The 24,458-nt window shown below is 59.2% G+C and overlaps 2 protein-coding genes across 4 annotated transcripts in view; one reads left to right on the top strand and one right to left on the bottom strand.

The window, feature by feature from the left end:
• CSNK1D (casein kinase 1 delta) overlaps window positions 1–1,811 on the top strand; it is a 36,034-nt gene extending 34,223 nt beyond the window's left edge. The window contains exons 9-10 of the mRNA XM_020907317.2: window positions 787–940; window positions 1,663–1,811. Of these exons, the coding sequence (XP_020762976.1) occupies window positions 787–876 (90 nt within the window). The 3' untranslated portion in view covers window positions 877–940; window positions 1,663–1,811. The remainder of the gene's footprint in view (window positions 1–786; window positions 941–1,662) is intronic.
• Window positions 1,078–12,615, bottom strand: SLC16A3 (solute carrier family 16 member 3). Of its 3 annotated transcripts, none has more exons than XM_020907311.2 (6): window positions 12,524–12,606; window positions 5,945–6,074; window positions 4,650–4,897; window positions 4,050–4,193; window positions 2,994–3,758; window positions 1,078–2,104 (listed from the first exon to the last, which is right to left on the bottom strand). In XM_020907311.2, exons 3-6 carry the CDS (start codon window positions 4,870–4,872, stop codon window positions 1,851–1,853), a joined length of 1,386 nt encoding a protein of 461 aa, XP_020762970.1. In that variant the 5' UTR covers window positions 4,873–4,897; window positions 5,945–6,074; window positions 12,524–12,606; the 3' UTR covers window positions 1,078–1,850. The 3 variants fall into 3 exon arrangements, with proteins under 3 accessions (XP_020762970.1, XP_020762968.1, XP_070335851.1); XM_020907309.2 differs by lacking the exon at window positions 12,524–12,606 and adding an exon at window positions 8,974–12,511; XM_070479750.1 differs by lacking the exon at window positions 5,945–6,074 and having other exon boundaries at window positions 12,524–12,615.
• Between the last annotated feature and the right edge of the window lie 11,843 nt (window positions 12,616–24,458).

The following is a 24,458-nucleotide window of genomic DNA, read 5'->3' as shown; positions in this document are numbered from 1 at the left end:
CAGGGTTAGGGTTAGACTGCAGGTCAGTCTCCAATCTGGGCAGAGCCCCTGCATGCTTTAACCAGCTGATGTGGGAGCAGGGGGCCTCAGGTGCACCCTGGGGTGCATGGATCCAGCCCCAGACCAGCCATGGGCCCCACCCCCAGGGGAGGGACTCCCGCACCATCTCAGTCACTGAACGGTATACCTAGTGTGGCTGTAGAAGGTCCCAGTAGGGAGTGGGGACGAGTGAGGCAGCTTCAGGTGAGAGTGGAGGGGGGTGGTGTGGAATACAGGGGCCCTGGTCACCCCCACAGCTGGTTCCAAGAGACGCAAGAAAACTGAATAACTGGCGACAGCCAGGCCAAGCTCTTGCCAGGAGAGAAGGGGGCGTCATGATGAGAGCTGGGAGGGTGTTGGGGGAGGGGCACAAGCAGGCCGCCCACTCGTGCCCTTTTCCCTGCCCCTCTCCAGTTCAGAGGCCACAGGTGGGGCTGACAAGTTGGGTGCTCGTGGCTCAGCTTTCCCAGAGGGTGGCCCCTGCCTGGCCCACCTTGAACAGGGTGAGGTCAGTGGATGCAGGGCAACCACCTGACCCCTGCAACTGCTAGCGCTGCCCACAGCCCAGGCCCCTGGCAGAGGGGAAGGACAGAAAGGATGAGATGGGGCAGGGTGCTGCAGGCAGGTGCCTGTCTCCCTCACAGAGCTCAAAGGGCAGATGGAGGAGGGAGCCAGCAGCCCCCTTAGGGCAACACCTCTTGGGGAGGGGGGCCCAGGATGTGAGCTCTTGCTTGCTTTTCGTTTCAGAGGAGCAGGGATGTGGCATCTCTTCGGCTGCACGCGGCCCGCCAAGGTGCCCGCTGCCGTCCCCAGCGCCCTCGACGCACCACCTACTGAGGCGGCCCCAGCGGCCTCTGACCGGGCTCCCAGCCACACAGGCCGCCACTGGCCACGAGGGCAGGTGGGTGTGAGGTACCCAGGGCAAGGTTGAGTAGGGCTGTTCCAAGAGGACAGGGACCAAATATCAACCCTGGGCGCTGAACACGTGGGATGACTGTTGGCTAACGAAGGGGTGAATAAACAAAAGCAGGCAGATCATTTTCTTCAAACACACACCAGTGAACAGAAACCACATGTACATTCCAGCCTAAGTGTCCACATCCCTGCAGCGTGGCCCCTTCCCTGCCGACCACCAGGGTGCTGTGTGAACACGCTGAGCCGTTTGAGGTTCAACAGGAGAGGGTCCAGAACGAGCAGTACTTAGAAGGCTGACGTGGCTGACGAGAACCAAAACCACTTTGTAAAAATAAGCAGGCTGTCTTTTGAGAAAGAGATCTGGGGTCAACGGTTAGACCACTGTCCCTAAGTAAGAGCAGGTATATCTCAAACCTTTCAGAGGTGAAGGAGGGAGATTTGTCCACTAAAACGCTCAAAAGAGGGGTGGGCTGGGGCACACAGGAGACCCGGTAGGACAGGGCACTCACGGGCACATGGGGAGGCCTGTTGTGGGAGTGCCCACTCCATAGCTGTCCCCGGCCCTGCCCCCTGATTAAAGTCATGTTGTCTCCAAAGTGTGGGTCTCTGGGTCCTTGAGCCCAGCGGTGGGCACTGGGCTCCCTGGGGTCAGCAGGTGGGGTCCCTGGTGCAGACGGCTCATAACTTCGCGGCTTGGCTTCACCGCAGATCCGCCTCGGAATGACACGTTCCCACCCCGCCACCTCCCCTGAAAAACACTGATCGGGTGATGATGCACTGCCCAGGCAGCCGGCGCGGAGCCGAAGGCCCCGCCCAAGCTGGTCCTGTTTGTGAAATAAATACGAGCGTTGATGGTCTCTGTCCGGTTCCCTGCACCCCTGCCGTCCTCCCCGGGCTCAGACGCTCGTTTCCGGGGTGTGAACCACCTCCCCGTTCTTCTCAGGCTCCGTCTTCAGGAACTGCTCCACCTCCCGGGAGTCCACCTTCACATCCTCCGGGGGCTTGTGGCACTCCTCCTCCGTGGCCGTCTCGGGCCTCTTCCTAATGCAGAAGAAGTTACCCAGCACCAGCACGAGGGAGGAGGCCAGCACCTCGGCCCCCGCCAGGATAAACACATACTGGTAGACGTGCGTCGCGTCCAGGAGCTTGCCTGCAGTGCAGGGAGACAGGGTCAGCCCAGGGCTGAAGCTTCCACCGAAACCCCACCCCCAGTCCCAGTCACCAGGACAGCCTGGGACCCTGAAGGCAGCCACCCTCACTGCCCACCACCCCACAGCCCTGCCCCAGGTAGCGCAGACCCAGAGGCTAAAACAGAGTGGATCTGACAGAGTGGTTTAGAGCTACGCCAAGCCTTGAGTGGGGGCCCCATCCAGGGCCTCCTGAGGGGTCTGACCCTGCTACCTGTTGCCGCAGTGGCCCTCACAGGAACCATATGGACCCCAGAAGGACCCTGGGACCCCAGTTCAGGCACCTCCTCACACCAGAACTCCGCCCCCCAACCCCAGGCAGGAAGAGCGAAAGGCCCAAGGCCAGGTGAGAGGTAGAGGGCCTACAGGGTTGGCTGGAGAGACCCAAACCCAGGTGCAGAGGCTTGGCAGAGCCTTGGCCACACTGCTCCCACGTCCCCACCATTATCTTCTCAGCTATAAAAAAATAGAAGTCCAGTGTAACAAAAGCCGACCCTGGCCTCAGCTCTGAGTGTCCCCAGGGTGTGGGGACAGTCAGAAAGGAGGACCAGGACTCCACCCTGGAGCCATCGCCACGGCTCAGGCCCATGGACTTCCCATAATGAAACCAAGTGGGTCCTGGGATGTATAAGAGGCTGTGTTCCCCCACTGAGGTCAGCTGCCCATGTGCAGAGGTACATGGTAACCTGGCTAGACAAGGCTGGGAGCAGTGGTGGAGGCCTTTCCAGCTAGGAGCTCCCCACAGTGAGTCCGCTCCCCAGGAAGAGTAGGTGTGGAAACTGCCCAAGGGCCTAGCTAGGCCCAGGGAGGGGAGGCCGCTCACGCCCCACCCTGCCCCCCGCCAGCACTCACCTCCAGACGGTGGCCCAATGAGCACCGCTATGGCCTCCAGCAGCAGCACGAGGCCAATGGCACTGGAGAACTTCTGGGTGCCCACGATGGCCATGAGCACCTCAAACTGCAGGGCCCCCACCATGCCATAGGAGATGCCGAAGAAGATGCAGAAGACCACCAACCCACCATAGTCACTGGCCGTGGACCCTGTGAGGTCGGTGAAGCCGTTGAAGAACATGGCGAAGCTGAAGAGGTAGACAGAGTAGGGCCGCACCTTCTTGAGCCCCGTGATGAAGCCAGCGGTGGGCCTCGCAAAGATGTCGATGAAGCCCAGGATGGTGAGCAGGAAGGCCGCCTTGGTGTCGGGCACCCCCAGGTCCTTGGCGTAGCTAACCACAAACACGGGTGGTACAAAGAGCCCCAGCACCATGATGGAGGCAGCCAGGGCGTAGATGACGAAGCCACGGTCCCTGAAGACGCTCAGGTCCAATAGCCGCCGAGGCGGCCGCTGGGGTGCAGGCCCTGAACCCAAGCTCTGCCGGGGTGCCTCCAGGGGCCGCATGAGCGCAGCACACACGCAGCAGTTGAGCAGCAGGCCACCCAGGATGAGGAAGCCGCCCCGCCAGCCGTAGTGGTCCTGCAGCACCTGCCCCAGCGGGGACAGGGCGCACAGGAACACTGGGCTGCCTGCTGCCGCCAGCCCGTTAGCCATGGGGCGCCGCTTGTTGAAGTAGCGGTTGAGCATGATGAGTGAGGGCTGGAAGTTGAGCGCCAAACCCAAGCCTAGAGGGGAGCAGGCAGGTGAGTGCAGGTGTCCCGGCCCAGGTTCTCCCAGGCTCGGGCACCCGCCTAAATGATTCATGTGTGGACCTTAGGCATCCGAGTGAGGGGACTCAGTGTGTGTTCAGAGCCCCCGTCACCAGCCCACGTGTCCAGGAGAGAAGGGGAACAAGGGGGCAGACGGGCGCCTGGCAGGGACACCCCACAGCTGGCCTCCCCCAGGAGGCCCTATCTCTTCTGTCAACAGCAACCACTGCCACCCGGCCACTCCACTCCTGGTGGGGCCTCACTCACCAGTAAGGACCCCTGTGGTGAGGTAGAGCTGGATGATGCTTCCACAGAAGGACGCAGACACCATGCCCAGGGATGCCAAGAGGCCGCCTGCAAGCATGACTGGCCGGCAGCCAAAGCGATTCACACACACGCTGCAGAGTGGGCCTGGAGGGTGAGGGATGTCAGCTAAGGTGCGGGACCGAGGCTGTCCATGCCCAGGGAGACCTGCCCTTCCCCGATGCCCCTTCAGCCCGGCCCAGGAGACAGGGACACCACATTCACGTGTCTTCCTAAGTAAAGCATGGCTCACAAGGAATGGTCCCCACTGGGGGCATCTCTCCTGACTGGTCTGTGCAGGCAGCGAGGACGGCTCTGGGGTCCAGCACAGCTGTGCAGATACAGCCCTCTGGACAGGGTCTCAGACAGTTTGGCCTTGCCGACCTGCCCTCGGGAGACCATGGCACCCTCAAGGGCTTCCCACCTGCTGCCTCTGGGGACCAGGGCTGCGGACGCTTGGATGCACCACCCAGCCCCCAACCCCCATCCCCCAGGCCTTTTTGCCCAGAAGTGAACTTGGTGAACTCCCAGAGGTGGTCACCTGGCACGACAGCCCCTGCTTACCTGTGCCGTAGAGCATGGCCAGCAGGATGGAGGAGATCCAAGCCGTGTCACTGTAGCCTATCCCAAACTCCCTCATGAGTTCCTTGAAGAAGACGCTGACTGCCTTGGGGAAGGCGTAGGAGAAGCCCGTGATGACGAAACAGCCCCAAAGGATGGCCCAGCCCCAGCCCCCATCCGGGGCCTTGATGCCGGTCGGGCCCTCGTCGATCACTGCCCCTCCCATGGCCAGGAGGGCTGATTCCACGTCCCTGAGAAAGAGGAAGCCAGGCTGACTCAGTTGTCAGTCACTCAGCTGCAGCCCAGCAGCGTGGGGACAGAGATGTAGCTGAAGGCGGGCACCCGGACAGGCCGCCCATCCCTTCAGGCCCTAGCCCCCAGCAGCTCTGCTCTGGGCCAGGCCAGCCGCCTGATGTTACCTGAGAGCGCTGCCTCTGCCCCTCACCTGTGCTGGGTGCAGGGCAGCAGGGTGTGGGGTGACCAGGGCTGCGGCTCCTCCTCCCTCCCCCGCGCAGGCCTGGCCTGCTCCCACACAACTGGCTCTAAAGGGCAGTGTCTTTTTTGGGCTCAGCCAGGTCTCAGGTTACCTCCTGAGGAGGGCAGACCCCAATGGGGAAGTCAGCCGTGCTCTGGCTTCCCTCCTGACCTTGTGTCGGGAAGCCGCGTGGTTCTAGCCACCAGCGCCTCGGGCAGTGAAGCCAGGCCTTATGGGGACCTGGGGCTCGGTCTAGGGTGCTGTCCCTCGAGACCTCAGTCTAGATGTGGCCAGCCTTGCTCTCCCAGTCCCAGGAGGACAGGGCTTCCCTGTGCTTCCCACCCTGATCACATTGCACCAGAAGTGAGAGTCTAGGGAGGAGGCACACACAAGGCTGTGCTGTGCAGGGACTGTGTGGGGGAGCAGACAGGGATGGTGGGGGTCACTGCTGGCCCCGACTTGTCCCATCCTGTTAGCAAACACCTGCCTCGGGAGCCCGAGGGAGAAGGTGCCTGTCCTGCTGCTGGAGTTTTACTCCTCTGGTGAGGGAACGGAGGGAAGAACATGCTTCCATCCAGCCCACCAGAGCAAACCCTTCCAGCCCCTAGGCTGCCCAGTGGAAGCTGGCCACACCCACTGTCAGCCCCAAACCTGCGGAAGCTTGGGGTCAACTTCCCTCTTTTAAACCCCGAGGAACTTAGTTCATTTGAGGCCCAGGAACTTGATTTTCACCTGGAGATCCTCCCCTTCCCACCCATTTTCATCCCCAACCCGTCCCTGATCCTCGCTCCAGAAATCCCCAAATCCCAGAGATCAGCCTCACCTGACAGAAGCTGTTCCAAGGACAGAGTAGGCCTCCTCGCTGCAGGCGTGGGGAAGGGAGGGCTTTCCGGATCCAGCCACTCGCTGCCCACTGAAGCTCCGTGTCTCCCCACCCACAGTGAGCCAGCTCCCTGGTGGAGGAAGCCCTGATATGTAGTATCTGCCGATTCCATGGTGTAAATACTCCACCTGCGCGGCGCTCAAGGACCTCCTGACCAGGGGTCAGCACACGCAGCACCGCCACCCTCCTATCAGCCCACCCACCTGGGTTTCGTAATCTGTCCTGGCTTCACCCCTTGCCCCTTTTCCTTGGATCCTTCTTGACCTGGCACAGCCCTCCAGGTGGCCAGTCCTGCATCGGTGGCTCCAACAGAACCTGGGACAGGACTCTGGAGTGAGGACAAGGGCCTCTGTGCCCGGCCTGTCTGAGCACAGCTTCAATGTGCAGAGCAAAGGAATGTGGGGAATAAGACCCAACCCCCCACCTCCAGCCTGCCCCCCAGCACCCTGGCCACAGGGGCTGTACCCTCCAGGGCCCCTGATTCAGTAGTCTGGAGGGATCCGGACTCTGATTCAGTGTGGGGAAGGGGTATCCAGGTTGTGATCCAGCAGTAGAGGGGGATCTTGGGCTTTGATTCAGAGGGTGTCTGGGCGGGGGCAGGGTTAGGGGCTTTGTAGATGATTGCAAGCAGGAGCTGCTGTCTGAGCACCACCCTTTGATGGTTGGACCCCAGGAGCCAGCTGGCTATCATGGTGATGACAAGGCAGACACAGCCCACTGGAGCAGAACAGCAGCCCTGCCTTCACCCCCAGACTGGGCCAGAGGTCCACCTTCAGAGCCTGCGCTGGTTCTCAGCTGGGCCAGGGCCACAGGCACCACTGGGGAAACCAAGGGAAGCCCTCACCTCTCCCTGCACTCAGACCCCGGTGCTCAGAAGATACCTGGACTTCAGTGAGAAGGACAGAGGGTGTGTCTGAAGCCAAGAGCCATGCAGCCCTCTGGGGACACAGCCAAAAGGTGCACGGGGGCATCCCAGTCAAGGGAGCCCTCATCCTTCTGCAAATGTGGGCACAGCCCCTTGACCTGGTGCAGCCCCCTGGGTGGCCACCTCTGCATCTGAGGCCACACAGAACCCGGGACAGGACTGGAGGAAAGACAAGGGCCTCTGCGCCCAGACAGTCTGAGCACAGCTTCAGAGTGGCCCACCTCCAGGTTCTCCAGAGCCCTGCCTTGGATCACATGGCCACATGCCTGAGCCTGGTATGGGACAAGTGGACAAATGTCATCCCAAACTCACTGGGTGCCGTGGGGGCACTGAACCTCTGCCCTTCCCCTTGTTAGCATTAAGTTTAAAGGGTCTTTAAGGTACGTGCAGCTGAGTGATATTAAACAAAAAACAACTAAGTATATTCTTAGGAATGTGAATGCTCTATGATGCAATGACACTAAGGCAGAAAACACAGGAATCCTGACCCAGGACTCTGGACAGTGGTCGTGATTGTGGTCACAGGGACACTGAGGGATTGGTTGTCCTCAGTATCCCAGCTTGTTTGGGGTTGTGAGCTTTGTAAAGGAAATCAAATGGATCATGTGGAGGCCAAAGAGGAGAGTGTGTCTGGGGTGAGCAATTAGGACACTTATAAACCCACAGTTATAAGACAGGGCCTCCCTCTAAGATCTCCCTGGTTCCACCAGCCAGACCTGGGCCACCAGGGGAATCATGGGCACCACAACCTTTGAAGCCCCATTCTCTGCCCGCCAGGGCTGGGTCCTCCCTGGAGGCCTCCAGGATCTTGAGGAGAAAGAGCATCGGGGAGGGTGAGGCGACAGAGGAACAGGTGCCAAGGCCCAGAGGCAGGAGGGTACAGCGTGTCCCAGGACCTGTAAGGGCCAAGGCTCACACTAGGAGGGAGCCATTTCGAGCGTCTGGATCAAGGTCCTGTATAGTCATCTCTCCCACCATCCCCTGAGCACCCCAGAAGTTCTTCCTCAGACACTGCTTTCTCCTGGCTAACCCCCCAGCCCAGGTTGCAGCCACACTGAGATGACCCCCACCCTGTTCCCCCACACCAGATGGTTCTCAAAGGGAGATTTCTAGTGAACTTCAATTTGCAGTGGGGGAGGGTGGGCAAGCAGGGGAAGATGATGGAGAGCAGGGGTCTCTAGGTTGGGGGCAAAGGGATTTCACCCAGAAGTGCTCTGTGTATTTATGGCAGGGGCCAGGGGGTGGGGGGAGCGGAAGCTAAGATTTCCAAGAGCAAAATGACTTCATCAGTGCAGCCCATCCTATGGAGGAGGCAGGCTGGGGCACAGGTTGGCTGATACTCCAAGGGAAACTTAGGATGGGAGGAGCGGCCCCCTCGGGGACTGGTTGGGGACCCTCAGTACAACGCAGAGGGAGGTGGCACCAGCACATCTGTTAACACATGCCAGCCGGCTGTCCTTTCAGTGACATTTACTTTCACAGGGAAGCACGCAAACCACGTTCCCAGCCCAGAAATAACCCACCCTCCAGGCCTCGGAAAGCTGATCTCCCAGGTGGGTGTGTGTGCCTACTTTTGGGTCAGGTGAGGCTCCAGGGGCTGCCCCCAGGTCCTGGCCCAAAGAGGCATGAGTACAGAGGTCCCTCGGAATGACCCGTCCCTCGTGCCCTCCCACATCAGGGGCCCCGGCCAGCTGCTGCCTCGGGGGCCCACTGGCTATCTGGGTGAGGGTCCTAGCTGGGGTGAAGCTCCAAACTTCTGCATCACCCCTCTTCCTGTGGCCCCCTTCTCTGCCTACAGTCACCAGCTTCGAATGTCCTTGGTGGTGAGAGTGCCCAGCCTCACCCCAACCCCTACATCTCTGCCCAAAGAGCTAGTGCAAACCTCATACCAGCGTGTTCCCAACCTGACCCCAGACTCCCACCTCAGAGCCAGCCCTGACCATGTCCTGGTGGCCTCACCACCTCCCAGGCCCCTTCTGCCACTCCATTCCAGTCACAGGCTTGCTGCCCCTTAGGCCTCTATACTGACAATTCCCTCACCCACCTCGGTGTCCTGGGTCTGTGTCCTGTCAGCCTCCAGGGCAGGCCATGAACCGGGGAAGGGGCATTCAGTGTAAGGGGCCTCCAGCCCCAGAGCCTGTGTCCTGTCCCAGGTGCTTAGTCGGTGCACTTTCCAACCTGGCCAGTTACTTAACTGAACCTCTAGCCCTTGGAGTCCAGCTCCAGGTAGGCGGGGCAAGAAAGGGGCAATTACATTCCTTCCTGACTCTTCCGGCACCAGGAGGCTTGAAAGACATGCCTGAGCAACAGGGAGAGAGCCCAGCGAGGCCAGCTCCTGGCTCCTCAGGCCTCAAGGCCCCTGAAGCCCATGGGGGTGGCTGTACCCTCAGGAGAAGGGAGGGGCTCCCCTTCTTCTTTTGCCTGCAGCCCCTGTTGTGCAAACAGGTAACCAGAGGATTCAGGACACTCTGATCAGAGTGCCTGTCTTCTTTCTAAGAGGGGGGAAAGGACCCATCTCAGCCCTGCCCTCATCGTTTGGAGCTGTGACTGGAGGGAGGTGCCTGGGGCTTTTTCTGAGGAGGTGGGAGCTGGGCAGTGGGTGAAGTCTGATTCAGGCCTCCTGAGCCTGGCCTGGGCCCTCCACCCCACCTTCTCTGACCATGCACATGCCCAGTGCTCCTGCAAGCTCTCCTGTGGGCTCATGTCTTGTAGGGGCCAGTGGGGTGGAAACAATGGTCTCATTCACCAGACTGGACACTGCCGCCCAGGCCAGCCCCTAACTCTGAGTCATTCTCCACCTCCATCACCCAGTTATGACAAGAAGGCTATTCGAGAGTGGCCCTGGAGATGTTTTTTTGTTTACCTTGTTGGGGGGCCCCCTCCTCTAGGAAGCTCAGAGGGCAATGGGGAGGGGCCTGAAGGTAGCTGAGCAGGTCCAAGCTAACCCCCCTCAGGCCTGGATCCAACCCTGCCCAGCCTGGCCCTGCCTGGGCTGCCCATCCACGTGGCCACCTTGTCCCACTCAACTCCCTGCAGCACCCCCCAGCCAGCCCTAAACTGTCACCTAAGACCAAGGCCCAGAAGGTGATCTTTGTGTCAGCAAGCCCCACCAGCCAGGAAGGGACCCTTCCAGCAAAACTGGGTTCCTAGTTCCCACCACCACCACCTGGGGGCTTTGGAGCAAGTAGAAGGTGGGGGAGTTGGCTGAGGAAGTCAGAACGGTTGGGGAGGGGGAAGTGGAAGCCCGGCCGTCCCCCCCACCCCCACCCCAGGGAGCAGGATGGATGCTCCTTCATATTTCAGCTTCCGGCTGGGCAGGTGGGAATCCGGCCCACCCTGGGGGGCGCCGGGAGGGGGTGGGGGTGGGAAGAGAGGATGCTCCGGGCGGCCCCGCCCCAGCCCCGCTGCCAGGCAGCGCGCGGGACGTGGGGGACGTGACCACGCCAAGGGAGGAGCCGCCGCCGTATTGCCTGGAGTAGACGCCCTCTCTGTTCGCTACCGTATTGGCCAGAGCGCAAAGCCAACACTTAAGGCCACCAGGGTCAACGAACCCCTGAGCTGCACTGGGCATCCCCTCGCGCCAAAAGGGACCCCGTTGTTACCCCCGGGCGGGGCACTCTTCACTGTCCCCGCGTTGGAGCTGGGCCAAGTGGGCGCGGCTCGGCGCTCGAAACATTGACTGAGAACGCTGGGTCTCCGTGACCGGCTTCCTCGCACGGCCCATCGCACAGATGGAGACTGAAGCCGGGAGGTCTGCGCTCGCCGAGACGACGCTGGCAGGAGCCCCAGGCCTTATCCGCTCCCGCCCCTCCCCGCCCCTGCGTCTGGGCCCAGTGCCCGACGCGCCCGCGGACTGATCCCGCCTGATCCGGAGTCGCGTCCAATGGACTGATGGCTCTGCGTGGCTGTCTTCTCCACTGGCTTCCTCCCAGAAGGGCCGCGGGGGGCCCTGGGGTCGCTCTACTGGGCTCCTCACCTCTAAGGGGCGGTACTAGCCCCCTGCACACCTGCTAGGTCCCTGCCCTGGAGCAAGCCAGTCTTGTCCTGGGGACACCACCAGCCAGTGAGTGGGACCCCACAGACCCTGCTGCACACGCTCTGCCTGGTCAGTTTCCTGAGGAGCATGAAAGCCTGCCCCTTGTTCCTGCCTTTCAAGCAGAGGTGTCCAGCTGTAGTGAGTGAGAGCTGAGTTGCCTTCTGGGTATCAGGCCCTGCCCAAGGTCACATGGGGTCATTACAGAGCCTGCCTTGGGATCAGGCCTCCCAATGTCCACCCCAGGCACTGACTATACCACAGACTGGGCAGGAAGGTGCCACACCTGTCTGGGCACTGCCACTGCCACCTTCAGAGCCCCTTGGGGGCAGACCTCCCACCATGGGAGCAACTCCTTAAGCTGAGCCCAAGCCTCAGTCCATCAGTCAAGGGGCTGAGTCCATCCTCCAGGACACACTCCTCCATCTGCCCCCGTCCCTCCCAGCACCCATCTGACGGCTGAAGACTTCCTGGGCCTTCAGAATGAGGCGCTGGACCCCAGAACCCTCCAACCCTCAACGCACCCACTCCTCCTCTTGACTTTGGACAAGCCTCTCTGACCTGGGTTGCATAAAGGCCATGGGTCCGGCTGCCATCTGCTGTCCCACGGACCACTTAGCCTGGCCATGGTCATCACACAGAGTGATCCTGTCGTCCCAAGCACCTCTGGATGTACAACCTAGTGCCTCTGGGACAGAGAAGCACTTTGGCCCCAGGGGCTGTGTCTGCCCCTCACCCAGAATCCAGGCAGCACCCCCCGCCCCTGCCCAGAGGCCATGACCCCCACTGCTTCCCTCCCATTCACAGGCCTGCCAGCCACTGGCCTGGGCCAGCATCCAGGTGGGTGAGTTTTCAACCCACTTTTCAGATAAATAAACCAAGGTCCCTGAGGCCCCACCTGGTTTTCCCAGAGCTCAGGGCCTGGGAGCGGGGGTGAAGTGAGCTCGGGGAATCCAGTCTGATCCAGAAGCTGGTTCCCCATCTCTCTGCCCAGGGTCTCGATCAGAACCCAGTGCCTGAGGGCAAGTGTCGCTTGGTGAGTGTTCAGGGCGGCAGCGAGAACAGGAAGGAGGTGAGCCCTCGGGCACCACCACCCCACCCCACCCCCCGGGCCGGGAGAATATGTGCTCCCGGTTTCCCCCCGGGAAGGGGACCCGGGCCAGGCGTTAGCTCCACCAAATATAGCCAGCGCGCCCAGGCCGTACGCAGCGAAATGAGCTATTTATACCCGGAACCCGCTCGTCCGCCCCACAGAGCCGCCTCCTGGCGGTGCCCAGCCCCCGAGGGTCGCTCGACGGAGGGGCGCCCGAAGGAGCCGGGGAAGTCGAGGTTGGGCAACCCAGGTCGGAGGGCTCAAAGGGGTGCGGCTGGCACCCTGGGCTCCTCAGTGAGGGCCCCCGGAGGTGGGGGGCTCGTATGTGCCCGGCGTGCCCCCGAACCAGAAGGGTGAAAGGCAAAAAGTGCGGACCCCCAGGTCGCCCCCAGGCCGGACTCAGACTCAGCGCCGGGGCGGCTGGGAGAGTCCCGATCCCAGAGCCGCGGAGCATCGGGCCATGCCTACCTGCTGCCGCTCGGTCGCCGCGCGCCTCTGCCCGCCTCGCCGCCAGGCGCCGCGCCGGGGGCGACTCAGTGCTCCGGCCGCTCGCGCGGCACTTCCCCAGTGCACGTCACCGCCGCCTGGCGCCGCCCCGCCGGGACCCCGCGGGAGGGGCGACCCAGTGCTCCCCGACGGCGCAGAGAGCGGCGCGGGCTGAGCCTTCTCTCCGGATCAGTCCCTCTGCCCCGCGCCCTCAGACCGGCCCCCCAGCCTCGCCAACCCCTGGCGCTGAGCTGGGAGCCCTGGCCCGCATCCCCCTCCCGCCCCTTCGTCTCCCACTCTCTGCGCTCTCGCCTCTCTCTGCCGGGGCTGGTACCGAGCGCGACTGGGTCCCGCGTTCTCCGAGGCACCGACCCCTGTCGCCCCCCGCGCCCGGGGGCCGCGCGCTCTGACAAGTGAGCGCGCGCACCCAGCCACACCCCACGCCACCAAGTGCACGCGGAACCCGTGGGACTCTCGCCTCTCAACTCAGCTCTGGGACTTTGCAGGGCGCCCTAGCCAAGCCCCCTGGGATCTGCGCCCCCACCCAAACCTCTGCTTTCTCCAGGGCGGGCGGCGCCCGTTTTCCTGGGCTGGAGAAGAGGGAGAAGGCGAACATCGCCCGTCCCCCTAACCCCGCCTGGGTGATCTTGGTCAAAGATGTCATCCTCTCTGACTTCCGTTTCCCCTGTGGAGCCAAATACAACCGCTACCCCTCCTTTTGAGCTCCCCCTAACCTGGCTGTGCTGGGGGATGGTGGAGCCCCAAGGCGTGTTCCCCATCCCCATACTCCGCAGACCCTCACCTAAGGGGAGATTTAATCGCAGCTGGTCCTAGGCAAGGTGCTTCAAACCCGTGTTTTCTCAGCTGCAACATGGAAAGAACTAAAATTTAAAGAGGAACCAGAGTGTGGTCACTGGTGTCCTGGGCCTTGGTGACTGGTTTCAAGTCACAGGACACTTTCCACCAAGACCCCCAAGTGTTCGGGGACTTCAGTGACACCAAGCAATGGTGTCTGTGGGGTTTATCTCAAAGATTTCTGTTCATCACAGACAGGGTGACAGAGTGAGCATCCCTCGGTGCGATCCTCTGGAGGCATACCCCCTCCAGAGCCCAGTGGGGTGGCTCACGCCCCTTGGCACAGTAAAGAGGGGTGGGCAGAGGGTGGTGTGGGCCTTCTAGCCCAGAGTTCACCATCCAACCACTCTTTCAGAGAGACCAAGTCCACCGAGGACTTACGATCTTTTTTTTTCCGAATGCTGGGAGACCACCCCACCACCATCCCCTGTCCAAAGAGCCCTGGCAATCACAGAGGCTGGGCCAGGTGCTGCTGCCACCCTGGCTTGGGGCCCAACCACCCTCACCCCCACATGCTAGAGAGGTTGCCACATAGGCATTCGTATACAAGACAGCAGGGAGCCCAGCCCAAGCCCTCCTGCAGCAGCTCTGCCTAGCCCTGCCAGGAGAAGCCCCACTGAGTTGGCCTGGACCCTGGGTGTCTGTAGGGGCCCTTGGGAAGGAAGGGGGTCCCCACAGGGTCTCAGGTGATACCCCCACTTGCCTGCACCAACCAATAATGATCACTGGCTTCCTCACAGCTGGAGGTAGAAGGTACACCAACCTGGGAGGGCATCCGTGGGGGTGCAGGGCAGAGCTACAGAAGAGAATCCCACCCCTGTACTGAGATCTTCCAGGGAGATGAGGGCATCTCCCTGCTCTGCCTCAGATCATTTAGATCCACACCCTGCCCTTCTTGGGCCCCTCCTGCCATCACCTAGATGCCCTACCCCATCTTCATAAGACTTGGGAGCTGGTGCCCCACCACCACCACAGGGACCGGAACCCCAGGCCTACAGCCCCCAGCCCCCGACTCCTGCCCCCAAATGGAAGAGCTCAGAGTGGCCAACGAGGGGAGACAGATGTGGGGTGGCTGGGGTCTTCCTGACTGTTCCCAGCGCCCCTTAAACTAGGGCTGGGTCTTCTCTGAACTCTGAGACTGGGGAGGTCCCCCACCCAGTGATCTGAAAGAGTCCCTGGGGTCCACCCTGGGTCCATCCGGGAGGGCTGGTGATGGTTATCCAGGGACACTGTGATCCTGCAGGAGCCCCAAGGAGGGAGAGAACAGTTTCCCAGACCCAGGGCCCCTCAGACGTGGTCTCCCATGGGAGACCAGAGGGGCGGCGGGGCAGGCTGATCAGGCACCTGCTTACCAGCCCCCACCCCCTCCCCCCTAGCAGTAGAGGGACTGTCTCACCCAGAGGTTGGAAGTCCCCCTAGCTTTGACTGGGGATGTGAAGGAAGACCAAAGCGGGGTGGCAGAGTGATGACTGCTGTGTGTGGCTCTGTATGGGAAACCATTCTGCTGCCAGTCAGCAGAAGGGCAGAGCAGACTCCCCCCAGGTCCTCCCCTGGACCGGGGCCCTGCAACAGAGGGCCAGGAACCTCTGCCACCTGAGACCCTCGGCCTTCCAAGCCCCGACCTCCCCCTGGGTGCTTCAGTCTTCTTTCCAGGGCCAGGAGCCCTAAGCGCAGGAGAGAAGAAGTGGGCGCCATTCTGTGGTGCAGGGCAGGGGCGGAAAAGGCCAGTGGCAACCCACCCCAGGCCTGGCTGCAGTGCCTGATCCCCCACAGGTGCCCTGGGCGAGCCCCCACCCCAGGCTGCCCCTTTCTGAGAAAGGAGTGCGTGGAAAGGGAAGCAGGTGAGTGAGCCGGGGAGGTGCAGCTGCTCCTGGCAAGGTGGGGGGACGCTCTCCCTCATGACCCAACCTGCTCCTGGCCCTGCCCTCCCCCGCGGCCCACCACGCCCCTGCGAGTGCCCCCACCTGCCCTGTCTCCTGGATTCTAATTCTTCCAGTTGTTCCAAATCATAGCTGCAGGTCCCATCAGGCCCTGGAACATGCACTGAGGAGTATCCAGGGCTGCCTGCACCCCCTCCCCAGCCGCTGCAGCTCCTGGGGGGTGGGCTGCACTCCGCCGTCCCCAAGGGGAGAAGAAGTCTGCCAGGCCCATCCTCATCCCAGAGTCTGAGCTCCAGTGGGTGGGAACCAGGCTCCACTGTGCCACTATCTCTGAAAATGATCTTTGAAACCTGGAGAGACTTCTGAGGGTCTTAGCAGCAGCACCCCCAGGGAGGGTGTGGGACAGGCCTCCTGCTCCTACACAGAGCCTGATTGCAGGCGAGGAGAAGCCTTTCTGGGCTTGACGAGGCCTTGCAGATGGCCCATCCTTGAGCCCTGGGTGCACCCCACCTGACTCCAGGCCCCACCCAGTCCATTCGTCCTGCCCCAGACCTGCCTGTGCCACCCAGCACTGGCTGCCACCACCCTGTGGTCAGGATCGGGGCCAGCACAGGCTGGGTCGGTTGAAGAAAGCCAAGTCACAGGACAGGCTTGATGGCTGAGCCAGGGCCCCCTGCTGTGGGATCTAGCTCCTGTACCCCACCTCCCTTAGGGACCTGGAGACAGGACTGTTGCAGCCGGGCCTCACTCAGAGCACCCCTGGGCTACACCTTCCATGATGCAGGGTGGGGAGCCTGCCTTTCCAGAAGACTCGAGGCCAGTGGTGCACGGGCCCCTCCTTGAGACAGGCCATTCCCCTTCTTCTTTGCTTGCCTCTCGGCTTTTTCTCAGAACAAGAGCCCTGAAAAATTAACCTATTGACCACTTGGCTGGCCCGGGCTGTGGCCAGAGATAGAAACAGACTGCAGAGGCCAGACCCCTGCCCAGTCCAGCCCTGATTCACCTGTCCTCCCCACCCGGTGTTGGGCATGGGAGGTGAGGGTTTGGGTAAGGTTTGGAGGTGTCTGTGGGGGTGGGAACAGCCGACTTACTGGAAAAGACCCTGATGCTGGAAAAGACAGAAGGCTAAAGGAGAAGAGGGCAACACAGGATGAGATGGTTGGATAGTATCATCGACTCAACGGACATGAACTTGGGCAAACTCTGGGAAATAGTGAAGGACAGGGGAGCCTGGCATGCTGCAGTCCATGGGTTTGCAGAGAGCCGGACATGACTTAGCGACCGAACCACAACAAATGGGGTGGGAATGTCTGAAGTGGGGTTCTACGGGAAAATTGGGGAGTCCATAGCAGGAATTTGAGGTGGGGGTTGTGACTGGGGGTCAGGTGGGCTCTGCCTTGCGCCCTGGTGGGTGATCCCCCTGATAGCCATTGATTTTCTCCTGCAGATCTGGCTGGTTGCTGTTCCTTGGGCCAAGCTCAGTCCCAAGGAGGCTGCCCCTCCTGACCCTTCAACGGCCCGGATGGGAGGGTGTCACCTGAGAGGTGAGGGACAGCAGTGCATCGTGGGGGGCTGGGCCCAGGCAGGGGTAGCAGACTTGGGCGGGCCAATGGCCCCTCTTCTCGGTGGCCACAGTGCCCATGCCATTAAGAGACAGGACTGAGATGGGGTAGATGCTGCTCCCAGAGCATTCAGAACCCAAGGTCAGTGGGGCCACTGGGTGGGTGTGCCCAAGACTCTTCTCGTGGGGTGGAGGGGCCCAACAGAGAGGGAGCCATGCAGCTGGCCCAGGTCAACCCTGACATGCTCTGGCCTCAGTGTCCTGCCTGTAAAGTGACCACTCTTGGGAGGGCTTGAAAGCTCACCCAGTTCACCTGTCAGGTACATCCCCCTCCTGCCTTGTCGTCCAGCAGGATTGGTTGGGTCCAGGCCGGGGCTCCCATGGGAACAAGCCTGCTCCACTCCCTCCCGCACCAACATCTATCTGCTGGCTTTCAGATTGAGGCCTGTCCCAGCCTGGAGTCTCCCTCCATCTTCCCAAAGCCACCCATCACCCTGTACCCCTGACGCCCACCCCCGTCCTCAACTGAGCTCTGCCTTGGGCGGCCAGTGAGGGCATTGAGGTTGGGGCACCCACAGTGGGCAAACAGGGGAACTCTTAGGGCCGTGGGCTCTGAGGACAGTAGCCTCAGCCTTGAGGCCACTGCCACACTCTGTGGTACCCTGAGATGTTCTCAGGAGCTCTCCTCTCCCCTCCCCCCATCATAGATGAGGAAACGGGCTTGGCCCTGTGGGAGGAAGGACTTAAGTGCAGACCTGAGCCCGGATGTTGCAGAGAGGAGGCAGGGCAGGCAGAGGCACGGCATGGGGAGCGGGCACAAGGCCACTGGCCTGGCCAGATATGGATGGCATGTCTGTGAGAGGTGAAGACCGGGGATGTGGCAGAGTAGTGCCCGGCCCAACCCTGCCAGACTGAGAGGCTCCCAGGACTCTTCTGTCCAGGCTCTCCTCCAGTCTCTGTACCTTTGCACGTGTTGTTTGCGCCCTCTTCCCAGGGGAGATCAGTGAGCCTGCTGTGGATCTGTTCCCTGGAATGTGACTCCTCCCCAGGTGGGACTGGGGGCCTGAGCTCAGGGGCCAGGCGAGTGCGGGAGGATCCTGGCCAGCAGGAGGCAGGTCTGAGGTCTCCCAAAGTGCCCGGTACTTAGCCATGACTTCCCTTCTGCAGGACTCTGTCAAAACACTGGTGTCAAAATGCCCTGCCTCTCTCTGCCCACATCTATCTATCTATCTCTCTATATATATATATGGAGACCCAGCTCCAGGGGAGATCTCAATAAGAGAAGACAAGGAGCCTGGTGTTGAGGTCCCCTCCCTATCCATAGGTGAGAGATGTTATTGTTGTTGTTCAGTTGCTAAGCTGCATCTGATTCTTTGTGACCCCAGGGACTGCAGCACGCCAGGCTTCCCTGTCCTTTACTATCTCCCGGAGTTTGCTCACACTCATGTCCATTGAGTTGATGATGCCATCCAACCAGCTCATCCTCTGTCACCCACTTCTCCTGCCCTCAATCTTTCCCAGCATCAGGGTCTTTTCCAGTGAGTCAGCTCTTCAAATTAGGGGGCCAAAGTATTTGGACATTCAGTTTTAGCATCAGTCCTTCCAATGAATATTCAGGGTTGATTTCCTTTAGGATCAACTAGTTTGATCTCCTTGCTGTCCAAGGGGACACTCAAGAGTCTTCTCCAGTCCCACAGCTCGAAGACATCAATTCTTTGACCCTCAGCCTTCTTTATAGTCTAACTCTCACATCCATACATAATTACTGGAAAAAACCATAGCTTTGACTATACGGATCTTTGTCAGCGAAGTAATGTCTCTAATTTTTAATACACTGTCTAGGTTTGTCATAGCTTTTCTTCCAAGCAGCAGACATCCTTTAATTCTGTGGCTCATCTGTCTGTTAGTCGCTCAGTCATGTCCAACTCTTTGCAACCCCATGGACTGTAGCCTGCCAGGCTCCTCTGCCCATGAAATTTTCCAGGCAAGAATACTGGAGTGGGGTGCCATTGCCTACTCTAGGAGTCATCAACCCATAAAACCCCATAAAAAACTCATCCACTACTCATTAAGTCATCATTTCCTATTTCTTCCTTCTCCATCTTCTGGAAACTGCTAACCTGCATTGTGTCTCTGTGAATTTGCCTATTCCATGTCTGTCACATAAAAAGCATCACACCGTGTGTGGTCTTTGTGTCTGGTTTCTTTCATTCAGCACAGTGTTTTCAAGGTCCATCCACATTGTTGTCTTTATAACTTCATTCCCATTCATGAGTGAATAATAACCTACATTTGGTTGTCCATTCATCTGTCAATGGACATTTGAGTCATTTCCAGCTTTTGGACGTTGTGAGTAATGCCACTATGAACTTTCCTATAAAGTTTCTGTGTGGACCTATGTTTTCATTTCTCTTGGGCATATACCTAGGAGTGGAGTTGCTGGATCATATGATAATTCTATGCTTAACTATTTAAGGAGCTGCCAAACTGTTTTCTAACCATACCATTCTACATTCCCACCAGCAATGTATAAGAGTTCTTATTTTTCTACATCCTTGCCAACTCTTGTTAGTTTTCATTTTTAAAAAGTCAAAGTCATCTTAGTAAGTGTGAAGTGGTATCTTATGGAAGTGGTGTCATATTGTTTTGATTTGCATTTCCCTATGACTAATGACATCATGTGAAATGCTGGGCTGGATGAAACACAGCTGGAATCAAAATTGCCAGGAGAAATATCAGTAACCTCATATATGCAGATGACACCACTCTAATGGCAGAAAACCAAGAGGAACTAAAGAACCTCTTGATGAAGGTGAAAGAGGAGAGTGAAAAAGCTGGTTTCAAACTCAACATTCAAAAAACTAAGATCATGGTATCAGCTCCCATCACTTCATGGCAGATAGATGGGAGAGAAAATGAAAACAGTGAGAGACTTTATGTTTTTGGACTCCAAAATCACTGTGGATGGTGACTGCAGCCATGAAATTAAAAGATGCTTGCTCCTTGGAAGAAAAGCTATGACAAACCTAGACAGCATATTAAAAAGAAGAGACATCACTTTGCTGACAAAGGTCCGTCTAGTCAAAGATATGTATGGTTTTTCCAGTAGTCATGTATGGATGTGAGAGCTGGACCATAGAGAAGGCTGAGGGTCAAAGAATTGATGCTTTTGAACTGTGGGGCTGGAGAAGACTCTTGAGAGTCCTTTAGACAGCAAGGTTATCAAACCAGTCAATCCTAAAGGAAATCTACCCTGAATGTTCATTAGAAGGATTGATGCTGAAACTGAATGTCCAATACTTTGGCCGTCTGATTTGAAGAGCTGACGCATTGGAAAAGACCCTGATGCTGGGAAAGATTGAGGGCAGGAGAAGAGGAGGGTGACAGAGGATGAGATGGTTGGATGGCATCATTGACTCAGTAGACATGAGTTTGAGAAAACTCCGGGAGATAGTGAAGGACAGGGAAGCCTGATGTGCTGCAGTCCATGGAGTTGCACAGTCAGACCCAACTGAACCACTGAACAACAATGACTAATGACAGTGAACATCTTTTCATGAGTTTATTACCATTTGTATATCTTCTTTGGAGAAATATCTATTCAAGTCTTGTACCACTTTTTAAAGTGGATTGTCTTTTTTGGTTGAGTCTTAAGAATTCTTTATATGTTCTAGAGCCTTATCATATATATTTCCTGGGTTGCCTTTTAACTCTCTTGTATAGTCTTTTGATACAGAGAAGTTTTATATTTGTTTCTTTGGTTGTTGTGTTTTTGGTATCATAGCTAATAATTCATTGCTATGAAGATGTACCCCTATGTTTTCTTCCAAGAATGTTATGGTTTTAGCTCTTAGGTGTTGGCTATTGAGTGTTGAGTGGATTTTTGTGTATGGTATGAGATGGGGATTAGACTTTATTATTTTGTACATGAAGATCCAGTTGTCCCAGCACCATTTGTTGATCTATTACTTTCATAATTACAAAAATAGATTAAAAAAAATAAGCCTGCTCTTGTGTTTAAACTGAAGTAGATATTGCTGAGCAAGGACACCCCTTCGGGTCTAGAGGCTGTCCTGGTATACCCCTCCTACTCCTGGGGCAGTAGAGCCCTGCCCCAGTACTTCGTCCCTTCCAGCACTTGCATCTCAGTGGGCAGATCATCAGCCTCAAGCCGGAGGCCTTAGTGATGAGCATGAAGCAGGAGGCAGGCTCGCCTGGGTGCTGCGGAGGAGCAGCCCACCGTGGCATAAAGGGCACGGGTTGTCTGGAGCCTTGGCCGCAGCAAAGGCCACTGGCTCTGCAGGGCTGATCCAGCCTGGGGAAGCCAGACCAGGTCAGGCAAGGCCATCAGAGAGACCCATCTCTCCCTGGGATCAGGGAACCAGTGGATGCGGGTACAACCTTCCTCTCTTAGTTCAGCCTTTTGGTCTGGAGGCTGGGTAGGGCACGGCCCCTAGGGTTTGGGCTCTTCCTGCCCCCACCTGCTGCCCCAAACCCTTTGGAGCCAGTCACCACCACCCCCACTTTTCCTCCCACTTGCTTCATTTCACCTGCCCTTGGTCCCACAGGTAGCCACAGGGGCTCTGCCATCTCTGCCCCATCCAGGGCTGTGGGCGGGGGTAGGAGAGGGGGGCTGGGCTCCCAATGGCCCTTCTTGGAGCCAATCTAGGTCCTAGGGGTTGGAACTGTCACTGTGCTTCCTACTGGCAGGAGCCCCCCCATCTCCCTATTTGCTCCTTGTATCCACACACCACCCTCTCCCTGGGTGCCCCCAGACCTGTGCCCTCCAGGCCCCACAGGCAGCCCTTCCAACCTTGGTCCCTGCTACCCATTCCTCCCTCCTTTCCTCCTGGAGGCCACCCAGTCCAGGGACCCAATGGACAGCTCCTCTGTCTGCTGCTCGCAGTGCAGAGCTCCCTCTGGGTCCTGCAGGCTCAGGGGTTGCTGCTGTGGGACGTCACCTCTCTGTGCCCCCGCCCACCTCTCCAGTTGCTGTTTGCCCCAGCCTGGGGCCTGAGTGAGGCATGGCTAAGAGCGGTGGAGTGGCCAGCCAGGGAAGGACTGGGGGCTGGAAGACCGCTGGGAGCTGGCGGAGGGGGTCCCTCTGCTGGCAGGTCTGCCGCAGCCGTCTCAGCCAGGGCCTCGGAACAGAGCTGGCAACCACACAACCTGTGCTGGCAGCGGCGGCTCACATGGCCAGCCTTGACCTGCAACTGCACCTGCTCTCCAGCTGAGGCACGATGCCCCTTCCCAGGTCGGGGCAGCCGAGGAGGCTGACTGAGCCCAGCACAGCACAGACTCCCACTCACTCGGGTACCTTGCCCAGGGGGCGCCTCCTTGTCCAGGTCCCTGACCCCTCACGTGCACTGGCACTTCCTTAGACCCCATCTTCTTTCTCTGGCCATCTTAGGGTAGCTCTGTGCCCTCTCAGGGCCCCTGAGACAATCCTATTTGTGACCCCAAGGCACCCCTGCATCCCAGGCTCCCTGAGGACCCTCAATACCCTGGGCCCCCTGCACAGTGGGCCTCCCCCTGGAGTCCTTCTTTCCCCCACTCCCACATCCGGGGCCAGGGAAGTCCTACAGAGCCTCAGGCCCAGGCCGTGGCCCCCAAGGCTGGGAGAGCTTTGCCTGCTCTGGGGTCTGGAACGGTGCCCGGAAAAGAGTAGGCACTTCATGAATGCAGGTGAGTGAGGACATTTGGGGAAGGGCGCCTCCACACACCGCCCAGCCTCCTCTCCACCCCCGTAGCCCATTTCCCACACAGCGGCCAGAGGGAGCCTCCCAGCTGCCCCCCGCCACCGCCCCCGCCCAGGCCTCTATCTCTCTTCCTCCACCACCATGCAGGTTTCACTTGCTCAGATGGGCTGCCTGGTGGCCCAGACAACTTAGCCCTGGCCATGTTCTCAGCCCCTGACCTTGCTTTGGCCGACTCTCTCAACCATACCCTCGCCGGGGATCTGCCTACTTGATTAGGGGTGAGCTGGGTGTGGATTTTTTGTTAATTGGTTTTGCTGTCTAGGGCTCCAACTTGGCTCACCTGGGCTGCCTTCTCTGAGGTGGTACCCAGATTCATAGCTCTCCACTCACCCCCTAATCTCAACTTGGAGCATCTCAGCCCCAGGGGACAGAGGTCACACCCCAGCCCCCGCCTGGCCCCTGGAGGCCTGGGAAAGTCCTCCTGAGGTGGGGGATATGGATGTCTCAGCCCACCCTGCCCTTGGCTTTCACTAGGCCGGGATGGACAGCTGGAGGACACAGCCAGGATTGGCAAGGAATCAGGCCAGGAGCCACCAAGGGGCCGAGAGAGTGGACCGGGCTTCGTGCCAGGCTGAGCATAGGTGCAGCCACTGAGAAGAAAGGCCTTGCTCAACCTTCCTGTGCCAACCGCAGCCCTCCTCCTGTGACTCAGCACAGCTCGGCAGAATGCCTGGGGGCACTCAGGGGAGGGTAGGACACAGCCAGTCCCTTGCCCCTTGAGTGCCAGCTCACAGGTGGTTTCCAGGAAGGCATGCGAGTGGGTCCTGTCCCCACTCTGCTTGGCCACTCCAGCTCCTGGCCTCCCTCAACTTTGGCCTCCTCACTTTCACCCCAGAGTGTGGACCTTATGGTCTCTGGGGATTAGGTGACTGGAATTCCTTAGCCCAGAACCCCTGGCCCAGAACTGCAATGGCCAGCAAAGTGAGGTGGACACCAGCCCCCCGGGCAAGACGGCTGTCGGGGTCAGCTGACCTGGTGAGGCGCACCCCCTCTTGGTTCCCACTCGTTGGGCAGCTCGTCCCTTTGACATGAGTCTCCCAAGGAATACCCTCCTCTGTCCTGCCCACGTCCAGAGCCGGGCCTCTGTTTCAGGCCTTGACCTCTAGGAAATGGCTACCTTGGGCCCCCTCTTCACTGATCTCTTCCAGGAGCGCTGTGCTTGCCACCAGAGGCCCTTCCTTGTTGTGGGCCATGAGGATGCCCTCCCCTGCCCCAGTTTGCTGCCCAGTTCACAGGGCATTGCTTGTTTGGGGACGTGGGCAGGGACCATTCAGCTGACTGACCATGGCCTGGCACATACTTGGGTGAGGGGTGAAGGACATCTCCCACGAAGCCCCCACTGGTCCCTATTTCCTTGGGATCCCACCAGGGAATTGGTCCACCCCCTTCTGGAAGTCCATCGGGGCACACAGAGGCCCAAGCAGCAGATAGCAGCCTGACCTTTCCTGCCCTGGGGCCTGTGAGCAAGTGGGTAGGTCATTGCAGCCCAGCACAGGCACCTTCCTAACCCAAGGGGGAAGTGACTTGCTCAAGGCCATGTGTCCAAGCGGGCCCCACCCAGACCCCTGTGATTTGGGGACCCCATGAGAGGCCTGCAGTAGGGCTCCCACTGTGAGGTCAGCTCCCAGCACCATGAGTGCTGTGGCCAAAAACTGGAGGAAGGACCTGGAGTCATGGGCAGTCAGAATGGGGGCCTCAACAGGCAGCTCTTTGTTCTCTCTGCCACCACTAGGGGGCACTGTCCTGGGAGGGCATCCAGCTGCCAGGTCAGTGTGCCCACACAGGGGTCACTCATGCTCACCCAGGACAGGCAACATTCCAGGATCTGGGGGCCAGAACCCAAGTCCAGCCCTTTGATGGGT

This window comes from Odocoileus virginianus, chromosome 17 (genome assembly GCF_023699985.2).
Source record: "Odocoileus virginianus isolate 20LAN1187 ecotype Illinois chromosome 17, Ovbor_1.2, whole genome shotgun sequence".
In the NCBI taxonomy this organism is placed as follows: domain Eukaryota; kingdom Metazoa; phylum Chordata; class Mammalia; order Artiodactyla; family Cervidae; genus Odocoileus; species Odocoileus virginianus.
The sequence above is the reverse complement of the archived record's forward strand: the minus strand, read 5'-3'. Positions and strand labels throughout refer to the sequence as shown.